Below are 18859 nucleotides of genomic sequence, written 5' to 3'. Positions count from 1 at the left end.
ATTGTTGGTAGCATCTGATACAGAGAAACAAACAATGGTACACTTTTCCTCTTTTCAATGGTTTTAACTTTGTATTCTGTCCCTTGGTCACTTAACTAGTTAAAAGCAAATAAGGCAACATTAATTATGTTCAGTCCATTGCAGCAGCTCACATTATGCTGACATCATATAGTGTAACAGTATCAAAGGAAAATTCAGTCAAGAAAAGTAATAAATACAAGCCATAATTACTGGCTAGTTCTTACCTTCAGGAGACAACATGTTTAATACTGTCAACGCACACACAAAATGAAAGTGGTGATATTACTCTAGTTTTTGGATCTATTATTTCCTTCCTTGGGAAGAAGAGAGGGATTGGGAAGGTTAAAAAAGAAGATAGTTCACTCGAACCTCAAGATGAGAGGGACACACCTGTAGTACTGATGAGGATGTACAAAAATGAAAGGGAGATGTCAGAGCCATTGAGAGGGGGTAAATTAGTAAAGATGATAAGTGCAGAGTGAGAAGTAAAGCTAGATTAGGGAAAACACAAATAGTGCAATTTAGAACTAGCACAACAGGGAACATAGGAAGAGGGAAGGGAGGCAAATGAAACAGTGTAATGAGAAAAGAGAGAGGGAGTGATGCGTTAGTGGAAATCTCCATAGTTAATAGAAACTGATATCGGATGAGAGGATCTAAATAGCCTGGACTGTGTAGCAGACACCGAGGCCCCCCGAGTCTTGCTGTAAAGTGTATTCTCCAATTGGGTACCAGGTATTCCCGAGTGAACAGTTCATCTATGCCCATTCGTGCACTCAGCCACTTTAGTGGTGGTGATGCCTGTATAAATTGCTGTTTTATCATCATTCGCACTATATTGTGGGTCCATCTCATGTTGAGATCTGAGTGACACACCTTTCCTTTTTAACCTTCCCAACTATAACTCTATCCCAAGGAAGGAACTAGTAGTTCCAAAAGTTAAGATAAGGTCATTACTTTAATTTTAATGTTTGAGGAGCAGTTCTGTCTCGTATTTATTAATCCTATATTATAAACCAATTGCATAAGTATGTGAGTGCTAATCTTTCTGTACAGTACTTGACTACAAAGTAGATTACTTACAAAACACTCGTGCAGCCCATCGTAGAATACTGCTCTGGTGTGTGTGTGTGTGTGTGTGTGTGTGTGTGTGTGTCATCCATCAAATAAGGCTAAAGGGAATATTGAATGTGTACAAAGGAGGACAGCACAAATGGTCACAGGTATCTGACTCATTAACTCTTCCTGCACTTTGTACATGAATGGAAAAGAAAGAAACTTAATATGTGGTACAGTGAGAGACTCCCTACATCACACACTCCATACTTTGTGGAGTATGGGTGTAGAGTATTTAAACTGTGGTGCAGCTTTTATTTAATGGCAAAAGAACAACTAATTTTGACATATTGTTGAAAATAATTGATTTTTTGGGAGTTATACAAAGAAAGAAAGAAAGAAAAGAAGAAATTTTATTGAATAATGAAAGAGCATTGTTTCAAGGTATGAGACAACAAAAAATATGAGAGTTCTCATAGTTAGCATCCACTGGAGATCTGTGGAATCAGTTTTAAGTAAATACATAATTTAAAATGGTTGAACCATAGTTTGAGAACAGTGACAGAATTTATTTTAATGTAAGTACAAGATGAAAAAGGATTGCAAGATACAATTTATGTATGTTATTGATAGAAACATTTAAGGCCTGATATGTCATTCATTATATTACAATAAAATGTATTAAACTATGAGACAATAAGTATTTAAAAACAAAAGTAATGCGACAAAGCAGGTCATGTTAACAATACAAGTCCACAGAGACATAAAACAGTGCAGGTTTCACTTTGTAGACAAAGTAATGTAACTTGATTGTGTTATCGAGCATTTGTTTCTTTAACAAAGCAGCAAAATTCTTGAGTAGACGAGGGAGTCAAGAAAATTCTAATTTTATTCATTGTTAAATACAATATGTTTTGTGTTGTGCTGTTGTAGCACAGCCTCAAAATAAATACATTTTACAAAAATAGTATTTTTGTAATATTCATGTGGAAACTTGCCATATTATAATTCCGATGATAACTGCCACAATAAGACTTATGCTTATAGCAAAAACGCACTTTCTTCTTCTAGATTTGTTCTGTAAAATATTGGGGGAAAAATAATAAATCACATAAGATCACAATGGGAAAAAATATTATAAATGTACATCAATTTTTCTAGTTTTTTAAAGTAAGCTGTTCCAAATTAAATTCATGGTAGAAGTCTTTGAGAATTATGAATTTATAACATATACCATCCACTATTTTAATTCATAGGCAATTCAATAGACACCTCCACATTAATGCACAAGTTTGTAGTTCAACATTCCTCCAATAAATTATTTGGAAAAAAAACACTAAGTGAAAAAAAAAAATTGCAGAGAGAAATATCTGCTGGTATGACAGTTTGATAAAACAATGAAATGTCTCCACCAAGGTCTGGTTGTTATCTGATGGTTCAACAATAAGTGCAGGATTGACGAACTAGATAAATGTCTCCATGGAAATAAAGTACCTGCTTCAGTTTCTGCTCTTCCGTGTCAGTTTCAGATTGATGCAAGTCTTTCTTGCGTGACAGAATTCAGAGGATCAAACTGTAGCGAAGGAATAATACTAAATTGAGTCATGTAATTTAAAATGTGGAATCACACAAGGTTTGGTATTGAGTTCTCTGCTGTTCCTACCCTACATAAATAGTCTTTCAGTGAGAATGAATTCATTCACTCTAAGCGGAAATCCTCTGTGTTGAATGCATATGATAAGTTAAATTTGTATGCTGATTTCAGCACAAATTCAGTATTTTGTTGGTGGATACCATGACAAAATTGAAGCTTTGTGGCATACTAATATTTCACATTGCTTTAATAATCATTGACCACTAACAGCAGAAAATAAGTTTAGTCATTAATGTACAACTGATACCAAATATTTTTAAAGAAAAATTTTAAAAATTTAATTCTGCTTCCATCTCAGCATTCCTAAAATCTGCCAGCTGCTATGGACGAGCGGTTCTAAACGCTTCAGTCTGGAACCGCTATGGTTGCAGGTTGGAATCCTGCCTAGGTCTTGGATGTGTGTGATGTCCTTCAGTCAGTTAGGTTTAAGTAGTTCTAAGTTCTAGGGGACTGATGACCTCAGATGTTAAGTCCCATAGCGCTTAGAGCCATTCGTAAAACCTGATATTGATACTGCTTATTTCATAAAGTTCTGTTACCTTTTAGAATGGGTGTTTCGATCACTAGTCATAAATCCTTATTACAAAAGTTTATAGGGCAAGGACAGAGCAGATTTTGAAAGGTTACAAAAAAATTCAGGTGTTTATTTTGTGAGAGTTTCTGTCCTTTGCCAGTCTGTCTCTTGGCATATCAAAGTCCAAGTGATCTCTGAGGTTTTCTCTTTGTACTTTCAGATGTTCTGCCAAGTTGTTGTTTCCATTTTATCCACTATATTTTTTTATGATTGATGCAGCTTGAGGTGCTGTGACTTTTGCTGTTATGTGTAGTCACTGCCTAGACTACAACCAGACTGTGAACTATTGTTGGTGTCGCACTAATATTTATAGCTGAGTTTGCTATCTGTCACCCAGTATGAGAGATCCAAGGAACATCATCAAAACGCCCGACTAAATCAAAAAGCAAACCAGCTATTGAGGGGGCAGTACCGTGAATATAATCGTGTAATGAAATACAATGAGACCAGTATTAGTGTGCAGACGCCAAGTTTGTGGGGCAGCATAATTAGGGAGTGTATTGAAATAAAGATGTCAAGAAACCTAATAAACAGGAATGAAGGTATCAATTTAAATGGCATGTGATATCTGGCACTACGTTTAATGAAATCTCACTGTCTGTCCCCTCCACCAGAGCTGGAGAATGCTAGCATAACTTGCATTTCACAGAATATCAGTGTAGCTCTGAAAAATAAAGAGCATTGAAGGGCATAGTGGATGTCAAGAATAGAACTGGGCTATACATAATGGCATGAGACCAACAATAGTTCACACTCTGGTGGACAACTGGGTCAGTCATCAAAATATTGTGCATAACATGAAAACATCAACTCAGGAGAACACTTGGAAGCCCACCCTATATTATATTAAATTAAAGTTCACCTCTAGTGCTGTGATGTGTGTGTGTGTTTTTTCTGCTGTCAAACACACTTAAAGTTGCTTTTAATATAGAGTAAACAACAGTCATTAGCTCCAGCTTGATAAAGACAGAAAGACAGTGTTTCTTAGGATGCACTTTGTTCATTGTTCTGATTTTTTTTTTTTTTTTTTTTTTTTTTTTTTTTCAGAATTTCGCTGATGTAACAGTACTGACCCCATATCAGTATGCTTTAGGAGATTGTATCTACAAAAGACTAAAGTATGCCAGCTTAAAACATGACTAACATTTTCTCCTAGTTTAATCTGGAAGCAATGTGAAAGTGCAATAGGTTTAATGCCTGGCCGGTGTGGCTTTGCAGTTCTAAGCGCTTCAGTTTGGAACCGCGTGACCGCTACAGTCGCAGGTTCGAATCCTGCCTTGGGCCTTGATGTGTGTCATGTCCTTAGGTTAGTTAGGTTTAAGTAGTTCTAAGTTCTAGGGGACTGATGACCTCAGAAATTAAGTCCCATAGTGAAAAAAATAGGTTTAATGATTTGACTTATGTATCTTTAGTTAATCCCAGAATTAGTTCCTGCATTTTATCAGCATTATAGAGTAGTTCAGCACAAGAAAACAAATTCATTTCTAGTTATAATTTTTCCTGAGTCACCTGATGTAATTATACATTATTGTTCTGCATATTAAGCAGTGTCATGTCATCTGTAACATACTGGTGAATTGGCTCCTACCTCAGAAGGTAAATCATGGATTGCAATAATGAAAAGAAATTGAGCAAGGCAGAGTCCTGAGGTGCACCAGTCTGAATTTCCTTCAGTGAAGAGAATCTATTTTTAACCAAGGCAAACTATATCCTGTTGCTTAAATAGGACTTGATTACAGCTAAAGATGGGTTTTATATGCCTTAAAATTGCAGTTTCCAGTAGGATATTAAAAGGTAAACAATCAAAGCATTTACTAATATCACAAAGTACAATGGATATCAGATACTTATGAGAAAAGTAGTAATACAGTGCTCACAAAAGGTAGAGCTCTAGGTTCTGGTCTCTGTTCAGCACAAAGTATTAACTTGTCACACTTAGTTGACCCTCCAGTAGTTTTCAAGAATTGCTCAAAATATGTAAAATTTGATTGCACAGGCATACTAATAAAAGGGTCGGAATTCAGCCACACTTTGCTCACAGGGTAAGGTTTTCAGTGTGTTCCACTTCATAACTCACATGAGCTTACGAAGACTCTTATGCAATTTTAACCAAATATAAATATTTGCAGATACCATAAATAGACATTAACGGTCATGAACTAAATGAACTACATGTGGAATTCCTTGGGGTCCATGTGGATAAAAAGTAGAAGTGGGGGCAACCAAATCAAAAAGTGTGGCTCTTTTTTAAGTAAATATGGTATTAATTCATCAAAAAATGGGAATCAACAATATTGGGTAGAGCATTTCCAGAATGCAGAATTAGATTTTCACTCTGTAGCGAAGTGTGCTCTGATATGAAACTTACGTGGCAGATTAAAACTATAAACTCGACCAAGACTCGAACTCCCCCATCAAAGGCAAAGGTCCTGAGTTCGAGTCTTAGGCCAGCACACAGTTTTAATCTGCCAGGAAGTTTCATATAAGTGCACACTCCATTACAGGGTGAAAATCTCATCCTGGAAACATTCCCCAGGCTGTGGCTAAGCCAAGTCTCCGCAATATCCTTTCTTCCAGGAGTGCTAGTTCTGCAAGGTTTGCAGAATAGCCTCTGTGAAGTTTGGAAGGTAGGAGACAAGGAACTAGCAGAACTGAAGCTGTGAGGATCGGTATAAAGTTGGGCTTGGGTAGCTCATTCGGTAGAGCGCTTGCCCGCGAAAGGCAAAGGTCCCGAGTTCATGTCTCGGTCGGGCACACAGTTTTAATCTACCAGGAAATTTCATTTCCAGAATGTTCTTACACTTTGCTGTGGATTTTGTGAGTCTACACTATTTTTGTAAATTCTTCACAGATTAAAACTGTGTAACCTACTTTATTGGGATTCAAAGCTCTAAGCCTCCTTTTCACAGGCAAGTGCTCTATCGAGTGAGCTATCCAAGCATGACTCACAACTCCCCCTCACACCTTCATTTCTGACACTATCACTCTTTTACCTTTCAAACTTCATGGAAGTTCTCCTGCATACTTGTGGGATTAGCATTCTGGGAAGGAAGGGCATTGTAGATAAATGACTTAGTCATAGCCTAGAAGATTGTTTCCAGAATGAATCTTTTATTCTGTTACAGAGTATGTAGTGTTTTGAAACTTGCTGGCAGATTAATGTTGTGTACAAGGCCAGGACTTGAACCTTAGTTCTGCCAAGAAATTTCAAATCACTGGACAGTCAGTTGCAGAGTAAATGATTTGTTTTGAAAATAAGGTATGTCACTGTAGTATCCTTCCTTCCAGAAGTGCATAGATGCAAACTGAGCAAGAAATACTGGAAGAAGTGAAGCTGTAAGCCAGACCTTGAGTCATGCTTGGATACAGAGCTGGTAAGAGTATTGGTCACAAAAGGCAAGTTTCCAGGTTTGATTCATGGTCTGGCACATAGCTTTAATCTGCCAGGTGTAATGAGTCTTTTATGTTGGGATAAATTGATTTTATTTTTTGCTAGATGTTTTTGTTAAATTGCTGAATAAACCGTAATTAGGAATAATTTAATCAAGCACAGTAGAAAAGATAAATTCGAAGAGATGTTCATCGGGCGGGCATTGTCGTAATGTAACATCATTGCGTTGTTTGGTTGTTAAAACAAGTTGTTTGTGTTCCATTCTGCTGTTTGGTCGTGCGCGTATCTGAAAGTAATTAATTCGGGGACTATAATAAACTTTCACATAATAGTTACGATTTGATGTTGCAACAAAAGGGGTTAACATCAGTGGTAATTTGAATTGTGGGTGACAGGATTAGTTTTGACAGATACGTGAAAACGGAAGGACAAAAGTTGTTCGCATATCATCCTTGAACGTGACTTTATTTAATTAACGATTGTGGGCTCATTAAAAGCTATTATCTCATGATTAGGATCAATCCCTCTTTCCTCCTAGATAGTGATCATTCATTAATATTTAGTCATAAGAAAAAGGATTATTAATAAAAGTTATGTTAAATGACAATTACGTGTTATTCCGTTAGTGTGGAACCGTAGTAATATCTCTGAAATAACACTGATATATAATTTGTGTTTAATGCTGAACTGAGATAGGAAGTAAATTGAACATTAGTGAACATTTGATACTGAGACTATAGAAGCAGAAATGCTTAAGGTTTCTCTTTTCTAAAATAGCAAAATAGGTACGAACTTTAACTCAATAGTCAACATTATATATTGCAAAGACATTAGCATTTCATACTTATTTTGACAATGCGCTGTTAAACAAAGGAACGTTGAGTGTCTGTACGAGTAATAAAATTAAATCTATAAACATAATTAATAACCGCGAACTCCGCTTTAACAAACTGTATTGCGTGTCATCATTGGGCAATAACTGCTCATCCCTGGAGACTTGTGTGGTGAAATTAGAAATCATGCACATAAAACAAACTTAAAAATCCATTCAAGCTACTGTGGAATCGGCACAACACGATGTGGGCAGTTATACAGCGAATTTCAAAATCATCTGTAGATAACTACACATCCCTTACAATCTTTTGCAGTACATTTATCTTTAACAGAATTTGTTGCTAATAATTCAACCATTTTCAATTGAAGTGTGATTTTCACAACCACATTCCAAGATAGAAAATAAATTGCACTTATAATATATGACCTCCTTGTCTTTGGTCCACGTAAGGCCCTGTAGTCTAATCTAAAGGTCTTCAAAAAGCTCCCTTGTTCCACACAGCAAGAAGTTGGGGTACCCCACCAAGTCAAAAGAAAACTAACAAGAAACCTTATAAATGAGCCTTGTACATGGTCCAGTCACATTACTAAAATGACCACCTTTGTTTGATGTCGGTGTACAATAACCACTCACAGATGACATGTAGCATTAGTAGCAGTGGAGGGCATATAACGTATGTCAGGAGGACATGGAAAACTGTGCAATCATTGTCATGATGCAGAAACAGAGCAATTTATCTGACATCCAAAAGGACATGCTCATTGGCTTTCAGGCCAAAGGTGGAAGCATTTCTGAAATAGCTAAGTTTGTAAACTGTTTGCATTTTATCATGGTTAAAGTAAACCATGAGTGGCAATATGATACTGTGCCAAACCAGCACCAAGGAAACTGTGGTGCACCATGGAGCATAAATGACAAAGTTGAACAACGGCTGCAGAGAAGTGTATGGGCAAAAAGATGCATGACTGTTGAGCAACTGAACCCATGGGCTACCAACAGTGTCTACTTAATGATCAGTCAGTTAATGTTGCTGTGTGTGGGTGTCTGCAACAGGTGCCTGGTTCATGCATCCATGCCGACCGCTATTCATTGGTGATGATGGCTGAAATTTGCACACAGTACTGCAACTGAACATCATTGAGTGGTAACAGGTGGGCCTTTTCGGGTGAGTCACATTTTATGCTCCATCAGACAAATAGCCATTGGCATATATGGCATGAAACATCTGAAAGCAAATCAACCAGTTGCAACAATAGGCAGAAGCATCTAGGCTGGAAAAGGGAGCATTACAGTCTGGGTAATGTTTTTGTGGCTTTACCTCAGTGATTTCGTCCTTCTGAAAGGCACAGGTGGATCAACTCAAGTATGCATTCACAGCTGGTGACCATGTCAACCCCTACATCCAGTTTGCTTTTCCTTGGCATGACGGAATCTTCCGGCAGGATAGTGGAATGCATCACACAGCTTGCAGTGTATGTACATGGTTCAAAGAGCTCCAGGATGACTTACTGAACTCATCTGGCTAACACACTCCCCAGATTGAAGACCAACTGTGTATCTGTGGGACCACATTGATCGGGCTGTTTGCATCATGACACTGGAGTCAGCACGATTCCACGTCCATATCAGTATCTTCCAGAATCTCACTGACTCGCATCCTGCATGTCTCAACATGATCTGCACTGCAAAAGGTGGTTATTTAGGCTTTTGACAGGTGGTCTTATGTGAATGGACAGTCTACATATTTTGTCATTATCTAGATAAAAGATTTCAAGAATCCTGTTGGCAGCATGACAAGTAGCAATCATCACTGTAAAAAGAGCTCTATTTTTAAAGCATGTAAATAATTTTTGTACAGTGATAAGTGTGAATATGACCATGTAGATCAGCAGCACCTACTTATTATGACCAAGAAAGTAGTACCTTTTCTGTTAATAGCAGAATTTTAAAGTTAGTTTCCATAGATACAAATGGTTTATAGTTAATTATCAATACAATTTCAGTTAGATTCTCAGTTTGTTAATGCATACCATGATTTGTTTCATGCCACTGGAGCTTTTCCTTCACCACTGACTTACGTAAAGTGATGAATGGATGTAAAGCGTGGCTGGCTGACATAGTAAATGCTATTTTGAGCAGCTTTTTGAATTCATGCCATGCTAGTAAATTTAAAAATTTACAAGTTACCATTTCCATGAATCAATTGATCACCAACAAGAAAATCTTAGTGTCACCAAGCAACTAGAAAACTGTACCCATAAAATTTTGAAAAAAAAGAAAAAAGAAAAACTGAACACTCATAAATAATAAGTGTTTCTATCACTGACTGAGAACACTTTAACCTAGTCTTACTTTTTGCTTGTCGCCATTAAAATGCCTGCAGAATGAGTGTTGTACATAGACAGTCATTAAAAATATGATCCATTCATTTTACATTCATTTATTCATCATGTTCTGTAGTTGAAGAAGAATCAACAACATATCAAGTTATATACTCAAAATGAGCAGGAGCAGCTAAAAATATTATTTGATTGATAATTAACTGTTGTTAAACAACCCTTTATAGTGGCTTGAACTATATTTAAAACAGTTCAGTTATCTGGAAGCCACTACTTTGAGGAAAGTTACTGCATCCTCAGTTCTAAAATAGTCGTAATTTATCTCCTATTGTATGCATATCATCTACATGACCACAGAAATTTTTATCAAAGAGTAACAATTACTAATGTCACCAAGTAACAGAGGCATGTTTACTATGAACATTGTATGTGTGCTGCAGCTAAAAGAAATCTTAAATCATTGAATCAAGATCACAAAATACTTTGTAGAGGAAGTTTTTGGTCACGTATCCTGAATGCAACAATTTTTTTGTTTAGTACATATGAAAACAGATGTAAATGGTTTGTACAATCATTGTGCCTGATTCCATATGGTATCTTGACCAAAAAATTTACCAATAGCAAAAAAAAAAAAATTCAAACTTAACTTGAAAATTAACCATTGTGAATTGAGTCTTAAACTATGTGTGGCAAAGAAAACCTTCATAGAAATTAAAGATTTAGCTATAAAGTACAGCTGGAATTAGATCACAAACAGTACGATAGGTTCCTCGATTGTACAGGGTAGCTGTAATAAAACTGGCCCAGAAAACAGGCGAATTACTCTTTACAGAAGTAGGTGCAAATGTCTATTATTGATAGTGATGCAATGCTGTCCATTATATATCAGACTGTGAGACACATGTAACAAATCTGTTTTAATAATGTATTCATGTTGTGCTGTACCTCTCCTCTGTGTTCAAATTGTTTGAGACGCCTGACACTTCTTGTTTTGTTAAAGATTAAAGTCACAGATCAAGAGATTTTACAGCTTTTGCTGACCACTCAACAAACATGTAAAGTTGTACATGTAGCACGTGCTGTTGCTCCTTTTTGCTGAATATATCCATTGATTCCTTATTAGGTAAATGCCCATAGCACAAATTTTATTGAAATTAAAAGAATTTTTTTCTCCAAAAAGAATAAATTCCAGAAAAAGTTGTAAATTATGCTCATTCCTTTTTCTTATGATCCTGTTTAAAACTGACATATTGCCCTCAATATTGTAACTGCTTTTAGAACCAGTTTATTTTCTCTCCTAGTTAAAACCAGTGTTTTCCCTATACATTTATGTAGAATTTTGGAGAAAACCTGGTATATTACTGGTATATATTACTAAAATGGCAATGTTCTTAATGTCAGTTATTTATTCTTACTTAGACATGCCGAAAAATTTCTGTGAATTTTGCTTGCACCATGTACATTCCCTGCTTTACAGCATCTGTGTTGTTATCACCTAATTCCCAGAGATTTGTGTTTTTTACTGGTCATTTTTTTTTTTTGCTTTTTCTGACATTGCTTCGGGAACATGTTTATTCTTGCCCTATATTAAGTGAATTATAACAAGGTTTATATGCAGCTTGGAACACTATTAGTATGACCTTCCTTTTGATTGTTAGCAATGTTGTCTAATGTACCAATGGTTGGGATATTATGCCTACACAGCATAAGTATCTGTTTCGTTTACTTCATGTGTCAGTTGTTCACAGTTGTCTCTCGTGGTCCTCTCATACAGGGACCATGAAGAAAATGGCATGATTTTCAAATAAGATATACACAGTCAGCTTTCCTTACAAAATATTTTATTTGTTGCAATACACAGTGTATGTTGGGAATTTCATTTTACATTCATGTTTTAAAGATCGCGTCACTCAGATGTTGTCCATTTATGTTTATATGTGATTATAGCCAATCCCAAAAACTCTGAGCAGCATCAATTCACATCTGATTTGGAATATGAACAAGTTCCTCTTGGATTGTCATCTTCCAATCTTCGAAGCAGTTTATCTTGTTACATATACTGAGAACTTGATATACCCCCACAAAAAGGAGTCACATGAGCTTGGACCAGGCAAGCAAGAAGGCCAGTGAAAATTATCATATCTGGGGATAGTGGCCTGGAATCTGATCCTGTAAGACAGCCATTGAATTACAAGCAGTGTGTGCAGTTGCACCATCTTGTTGAAACCATACTCTTCACACTGCCCATCTGCAAACTCAAGGTTCTGGAATGGAGAAGGTTTGGAACACTGTAATGTAGTGCTCTGAATTCATGGTCACAGTAATGTTGCTTTCCTCAACAAAAAAAGGCCAATAATGACATTCTTTCCAACTGCACACTATACTGCTACTCCTGGTCTGTGTTGAGGAGACTCATGTAACATTAGAGTGTTTTCATTACATTGGTACTTACAGTTTCATTTGTTAATGAACTTATTTAAATGAAAGTAGGCTCCTCAACCCATGTGAAAAATCATGTTTTCATTATTTCTATGAATTCAAGCATGGTTTAACAAAATAAATGACATTGTTCATAATCATCTTCACTAAGTTGCTGATATACCTGAATTTTGTATGGGGGGTAGTATCCGTATTATAACTGAGCAGTTGGCCTCAGAGAGTGAGCTATGGCTTTCATTTGTCTGTTATGGTGGAAAGCTTAGTTCTGGTGATGTCATTACTTTTGGAGCATTGTAAAATTCGCTCTCCAGTGCTTTTTCATAAACAATGAATATGTGATGCAGACACAATGTGACTTTTGCTCCCATTTTAATATTCTGGTCTGCCGACCTGTTCCACTACTGTGAAAAGCACTGCTAACTTCTTAGCTGCATTAAATAGCTGCTCTTTATCTCTTGCTAATTTTTTGGAATATCTTATTAGTTCTAAAGAAACTGATGTTGATTTGTTTGTCCAAACAACATATAACCACAGGTATAAAAATCTTAATGTAAGTGGTAATAAATTATCTGTATATTTATATTGGTACAATATGGATAAAAGAGGAGTTGTCTCATTAATAAAAGAGGAATATAAATAAAAATGTAGACAAAGTAAATTATTTATAGAGCAGGATATAGAAGCATGTGCTTGTGAATTTATATTAGAAAATGTAATACTTGTGATTGTTACAGTATACAGCTCTCAGTGGTAACAGGAAAGTGCCAAGGTGCAATTTTGGAGGGATAAGACTTTCTTTCCTTCTTTCCAGTTGGAAAAGAGTTTCTGAAACTCTGCCTCCAGGTCATGACGAGGAATGGATGACCTGGAAATCTTTGAAGAGGTTGAGATCAGGAGTGGGTAGATCAAGGTTTAATCTGGCACAATGAGGCTACAGCACAGAAAACAGTATTAAGTGTGATTGTGGAGAAGTCCAGACTGTCCAGCACATGATTCATAGTTGACTGTGTCCCGCCTCCCATATTGCAGAAGACTCCATCAAGTGACAAAAAATGTATGAGAAGTGGCCAAATTTTGGTGTAAAATGTATGACGCATGTGCCTATGTATGTTTCTGACAAAAGGATTTAAAAAAATAGTTAATCGTCCTGTCTGTCTTAGATAAAGAAGGGATTATTAATTTGCAGTGATTTTGATGTGACTTTCTTGAAGGAGTCTGACAGAAAAAATTATCTAGAGGATCTGTTAGTGACTTATAATTTATTGTCATAAATTTCTGTGCCTGAGTTGCTCAAGACAGTAGTAACCTTATAGACAATGCATTCATTCATCACGTGGAATTACGCCGTCCTGAGGTAAACAGGGTGTCAGATCATGATGCATAGTTAATTACACTACATAACTTAGCTCCATGTATGGTTCAGAAACATTCAAAGAAAACAGTGAGGCTGATTAATGACATAACAGAATATTTTAAAGAAAGCTTGAAAAAATGCTGGCTATAGGGAACTATAAATTCACCATGTTTCTGAAAGAGTTTTTGTTCATTTTTGAAATCAGTTTATGTTAAAAGGAAATTAAATGCAGTACTGAGAAGTTACAAAGAAACCTTGGATCATTGCAGGTGTCAGAGTACCTTCACAATGAAAAATAACCATGTTCAAGATGGCCAGAACAAATAACAACCCTGAAATTCATATTGACAAAAATTGTACAAAAATGCTATGGTATACACATGTTTTCCAAAATTGACAGATCAGACAGTAAAATCAAATCAAATTGGAATGTTATTAAAAGAGAGAGAAGGAAAGAACCATGAAGATGACTTCATTTCTGTTAAGGAGAATGGAAGCTCTGTAAAAGACATTCATGTTTAGCAGATATATTTAATAGTTACTTTGTAAAACTGGATAAGAATATGTCCCACATACTTCAGAAGAAAAAGCAAAACAGTGCACCAAAGAAGCAATTCAGAGGATATTTAGTGAAATAAAAATTAATCACATGTCCCCATCTAAAATAAGAAGATCATTATGACTCTAAAAAGTAAAAGTTAATATGGGGAGGATAATACCTCCAATAAGACATTAAAAAGTTGTGTTCCTGTAATATTCTTATGTAATGCATCATTAACTCAGTGTGTTTTCCAAGACAGGTTAACATTTGTTATTGTTAGGCCTTTCTATAAGAAAGGTGACTCTACAGACATCAATAACTGCCATCCAGTGTCGCCCCTTTCACCATTTCCTAAAATTTTGGGATGTTTTGCCACTCATCTATGTAGTAATGAGATTCTTAGCCAATTCTAGTTTGGATTTCGAAAGGGCCACTGCTTTGAGATAACTATTTATAAGTTTACTGATCACACAATAAAATCTTTAATGTGTAGTCAGTCCCACCGCACATAAGTGTACAAGCACACATTCAGATTCTGGGGAGTCTGCAATGCCGCACAAAGGAATTGGAGCATCTTGGAACCTCAAACAAAATAAAATACAGGAAAGCAAACCACATAGAAACTTTTAATGCAAATTCACTTTTGAAAGTGGGGAAACTTAAGACTCTAATGGATACAATAAATGAACATAAAATCATCATTACAGCTGTGCAAGAGACCAGGTTCTTGGATGAGGACAGCATTGAATCAAGAGGATTCAGGATACTTAAGGGGAGACGGGGACAAGAGTTACGAAAAATGTTCCCCACCTTGGGACAGGTTTCGTAATTGACAAGAAAGTATTAGGCTCCATTATATGCTGTGAGTCTGCCTCTGAAAGGCTATCCACACTCATGTTTAAATCGACCAACAGAGTATATACCATTGTAAATGTTCACGCCCTATAAACATTAACAACAAAAAGAATAAGGAGAAGGTGGAACTATTTTGGGACAAACTAGATGGCACAATGCAAAAGATCCCCAAAAAAACATAGTGTCATCCTTCTTGATGATTTTAACTCCCAAATGGAGAGAGAGAGAAAAGGTTCAGGCTTATAGTGGGAAGATACTTGGTACATAACGGGATGAACCAAAATGGAATCATGCTCATCAAATTATGCCAGGTGCACAGTTTGGTCCTGAAGTCAACTAGCCTTAAGAAATTGCCAAGAAAGCAGAAGACATGGATTTCACCTAACCCTCTCATGGGAGAATTTCAGTTAGATCACGTTGTGATAAAGCAGAAATTTGATAAGGAAATCCAAAATGTTAGGGTTCTCACAGGGGCCAACATCAACTCTGACCACTACCTATCTAAAGTGAAACTGAAGATCATCCCCAAGAGTAACTTCCATAGGAAAATCCTTGCATGAAGGAGATATGATCCAGAGAAAATAAAGGAGAAGGAGGGGGAATGGGGCAAGTTAGTCAGTGACCTAGAAGACCAGGACTGGAAGCAGATGGAGAAGAGTCCTATAACCAAGGCAGAGCAGCTTGGTCCTGTTACCAGGATGAAGAAGCACAGGTGGTGGAATAATGAGTGTGATAGACTACTTGATCTGAGGAAGAAGGCATCGCACATCTGCCACACCAAAAAGGATGAGAGTGCCTGGCAGCACTTTGTGGAAACTAGGAAGATGGTGTTCAAGGAGATCAAGAAAGTTAAGAAGGCGCAAGAAGACCAACTGCTCAGGATGATAAATGATGCTCAGAACAACATGAGAAACTATTATCAGATCTTCAGGGAGAAGCTAAACAAATATGACCCCCAAATCTCCAACTTCAGGACAAAAAAGGGAACATGGCATATAGTAATAGGGGCAACTGTAAGATACTAGCAGAATACTTCAAGGAACTTCTAAACTGTGAGGAACCACACCAAAAGATGGAGTTTGATGGTGGAGCGAAGTCATCCCCCAACCCAGACTCTAAACCCCCATCTGTAAATGAGATCCAGGCAATACTAATGCATATGGAAAATTTCAAGGCATCAGTGAAAAATCAGATAACAGCCAAATTATGGAAGTATCCTAACAAAAATGCAATTGTTTTATTCCAGAAACTTTTTGAGGAGATATGGAAGAAAGAAATCATTCCAGAGGAATGAAAAATGGCCCTGATACACTCTCTTCACAAAAAACGTCCCAAATCTGATCCCAACAACTATAGAGGGATTTCCCTGGTGGATGTGACCTACAAGATATTGTCTAGAGCTTTACTATAAAGAGAAGAATCTCAGTTGGACTGCCAAATTGGGGAGTTCAAAAAAGGCTTAAATGTGTGTGAATTCCTAAGAGACCAAAAGGCTGAGGTCTTCAGTCCATTGAATTACACACTACTTAAACTAACTTACGTTAAGAAAAACACACACAACCATGCCCGAGGGAGGACTCGAACCTTCAGTGGGAGGGACCGTGCAATCTGTGACCTGGTACCTCAAACTGCATGACCACTCCACTCAGCCCAAATTGGGGAGTATCAAGCAAGGTTTAGAAAAGGAAGATCCTGCCCTGAACAGATCTTAAACCTTGCATTTTAGCATATCAGAAGCAGAGGGCGAAACCATATTTGTGACTTTTGTAGACTTCCGAAAGACTTGCGATTCCATAGACAGAGAGTCATTGTTAAATATTTTTAGGAGTTTAGCTTTTACAAAAAAACTCTAAATATCATCAAGGAGACGCTCACAAATACATCCTCTAAAGTCAGATTCATGAGTGAAATATCGGAACCTTTTGAGATCAGAACATGGGTCCAACAAGGGAATGGTCTCTCACCCCTGCTGTTTAACTGTGCACTCAAAAAAGTTGTGAGGGACAGGAATGCAAGAACAAGAGCAAGAATAAGACTTGGGAAAAAACACAAAGGAATCATGATTAAGTATTTGGTGTGTGCTGAATGACATGGCACTGCTCACGCAAACAAAGCTAAAGAACAAATCGCCGAGTCGCAAGATCAGACAGGGAAGATAGGACTTAAGATTCCTTACGAAAAATGAAAATTATGACAAATATAATAAATACTTCTAAGAGAATTAAAGTAGGAGCTCAAAAAATAAAGGTGGTTAGGAGTTTCAAGTACCTATGGAAATGGATTGAATGGAACAACCTTGAAGGGAAAGCTGTGGAAGCAAGAAGGACCAAAATGGAACTATCTTTCCAGAAAACCAAAAACACATACAACAGGAAAGCCCTCTCCTGGAACACCAAAGTAGGTCATTATAACACTGTAATTAAGCTGGAAGCACTGTACACAGCAGACACACTAGTCATGAGGAGGAAAGGGCAAATGAGGAAATTGGAAATCAAGGAGAGAAGATCATGGGTCCCAAATTCGAAAATAACAAACAAGTTTTCTATAGAAATGAAGCCCTCTATGTAAACTCGGAGAGACTCTCAGAAACTATGAGAAAAAGGATGATTGATTTCAATGGACACATACTCCAAATGAATCCTGATAGACTAACTAAACCAATCTTTGACTTCTTTTACAAAAAATGTCTAAACCCAGTTGGTTTAAGGAAGTGGAAAAGGATTTGAGAAAACTCCAGATTATCGAAGTCATGTTAAAGAATGGTACAGCCAAGAATGTCACCAAAGACAAAACTAAGAGGTTCCAAGTTAAGATCAACACCAGGAAACCAATTCATATAGCTGAAGAGGAAAGAAAGAAGAGATCAGATAGAATGAAGAACTATTGGGAGAAAAAGAGAGCACAAGCATCAAGAAGTGAGTGATCTAATGTACCATAAAGATGGGCGATTTGAAGTGAAAAAAAAAAATCTTTAAATGGTAAAATATCACCAAGATCTATCAAAGGCATTTCATTATGTCAAGTATGATATTCTATTAGAGAAGTAAACGTTTTATAGAATATGTAGTTCATTACATGCCAGGTTTAGTTCTTATTTTTTAAAAATAAATGGTGATAATTGCCCTAAGTTGTTTGAGTAATATGTAGAGGGATGCCACATCATCTGCATATAATGAAGGATTCAAGAAACATCATGTTGATTAAGATGGATAAACCAAGCAAACAGAAAAAGAGGTATAGGCCAATCACATTGCTCAGCACCATCTACAACCTTCGCAAAAGACCCCTATACAGCCGATTGAGCCCAAAAATATTTGAATCAATCCCAGATGAGCAAACAGGATTTTCATCTACTAGAAGCTGCATAGACTGGATACTCTCTCTGACAACTCATATAGAGACAGACTATCAAAAAAAGCCAAAGAAACCTTCAACTGCTTTCATAGATGGAAGTGCAGCTTGTGACACTATCTGGAGACATGGACTGTTGTACAAACAAAATAAACTAAAGTGCATTATTCCATGCAGCCATACTATCTGTCTCATTGATAATATGTTTGCAGTGAGAACTTTTAAAGTGATTTCTGGAGAAAGGATTATCACCACGAGAAGATTCAATGGCAGGTTGCCACAGGGTTCAGTCCTTGCCCTACCCCTCTTCATTCATTATATTTCCAATGTTCCAAACACACAGTCTGCAAAATCTGGCTACACAGATGACTGGACCAGCAACACAATATGAATCATTCAAGGCCACCAAAGACTCTTGAGCTCCAACTTAAGGCTGCTGAGTAATACTC

General features: G+C 36.8%; 1 protein-coding gene across 3 annotated transcripts in view; it reads right to left on the bottom strand.

Annotated features, from left to right (window-relative positions):
* Nucleotides 1-1569: 1569 nt before the first annotated feature.
* LOC126268119 (syntaxin-12-like) overlaps nt 1570-18859 on the bottom strand; it is a 56544-nt gene continuing 39254 nt past the window's right edge. The window contains exon 9 of one of the 3 annotated variants that reach the window (XM_049973644.1): nt 1570-2155. In XM_049973644.1, the coding sequence (XP_049829601.1) occupies nt 2060-2155 (96 nt within the window). In that variant the 3' untranslated portion in view covers nt 1570-2059. Of the gene's footprint in view, nt 2156-9146; nt 9214-11780; nt 12135-18859 lie in introns of those variants that run through there. The other 2 variants (XM_049973645.1, XM_049973643.1) reach the window with 2 other exon arrangements.

The sequence above is a fragment of the Schistocerca gregaria genome, chromosome 4 (genome assembly GCF_023897955.1).
Source record: "Schistocerca gregaria isolate iqSchGreg1 chromosome 4, iqSchGreg1.2, whole genome shotgun sequence".
Classification (NCBI taxonomy): Eukaryota; Metazoa; Arthropoda; class Insecta; order Orthoptera; family Acrididae; genus Schistocerca; species Schistocerca gregaria.
The sequence above is the reverse complement of the archived record's forward strand: the minus strand, read 5'-3'. Positions and strand labels throughout refer to the sequence as shown.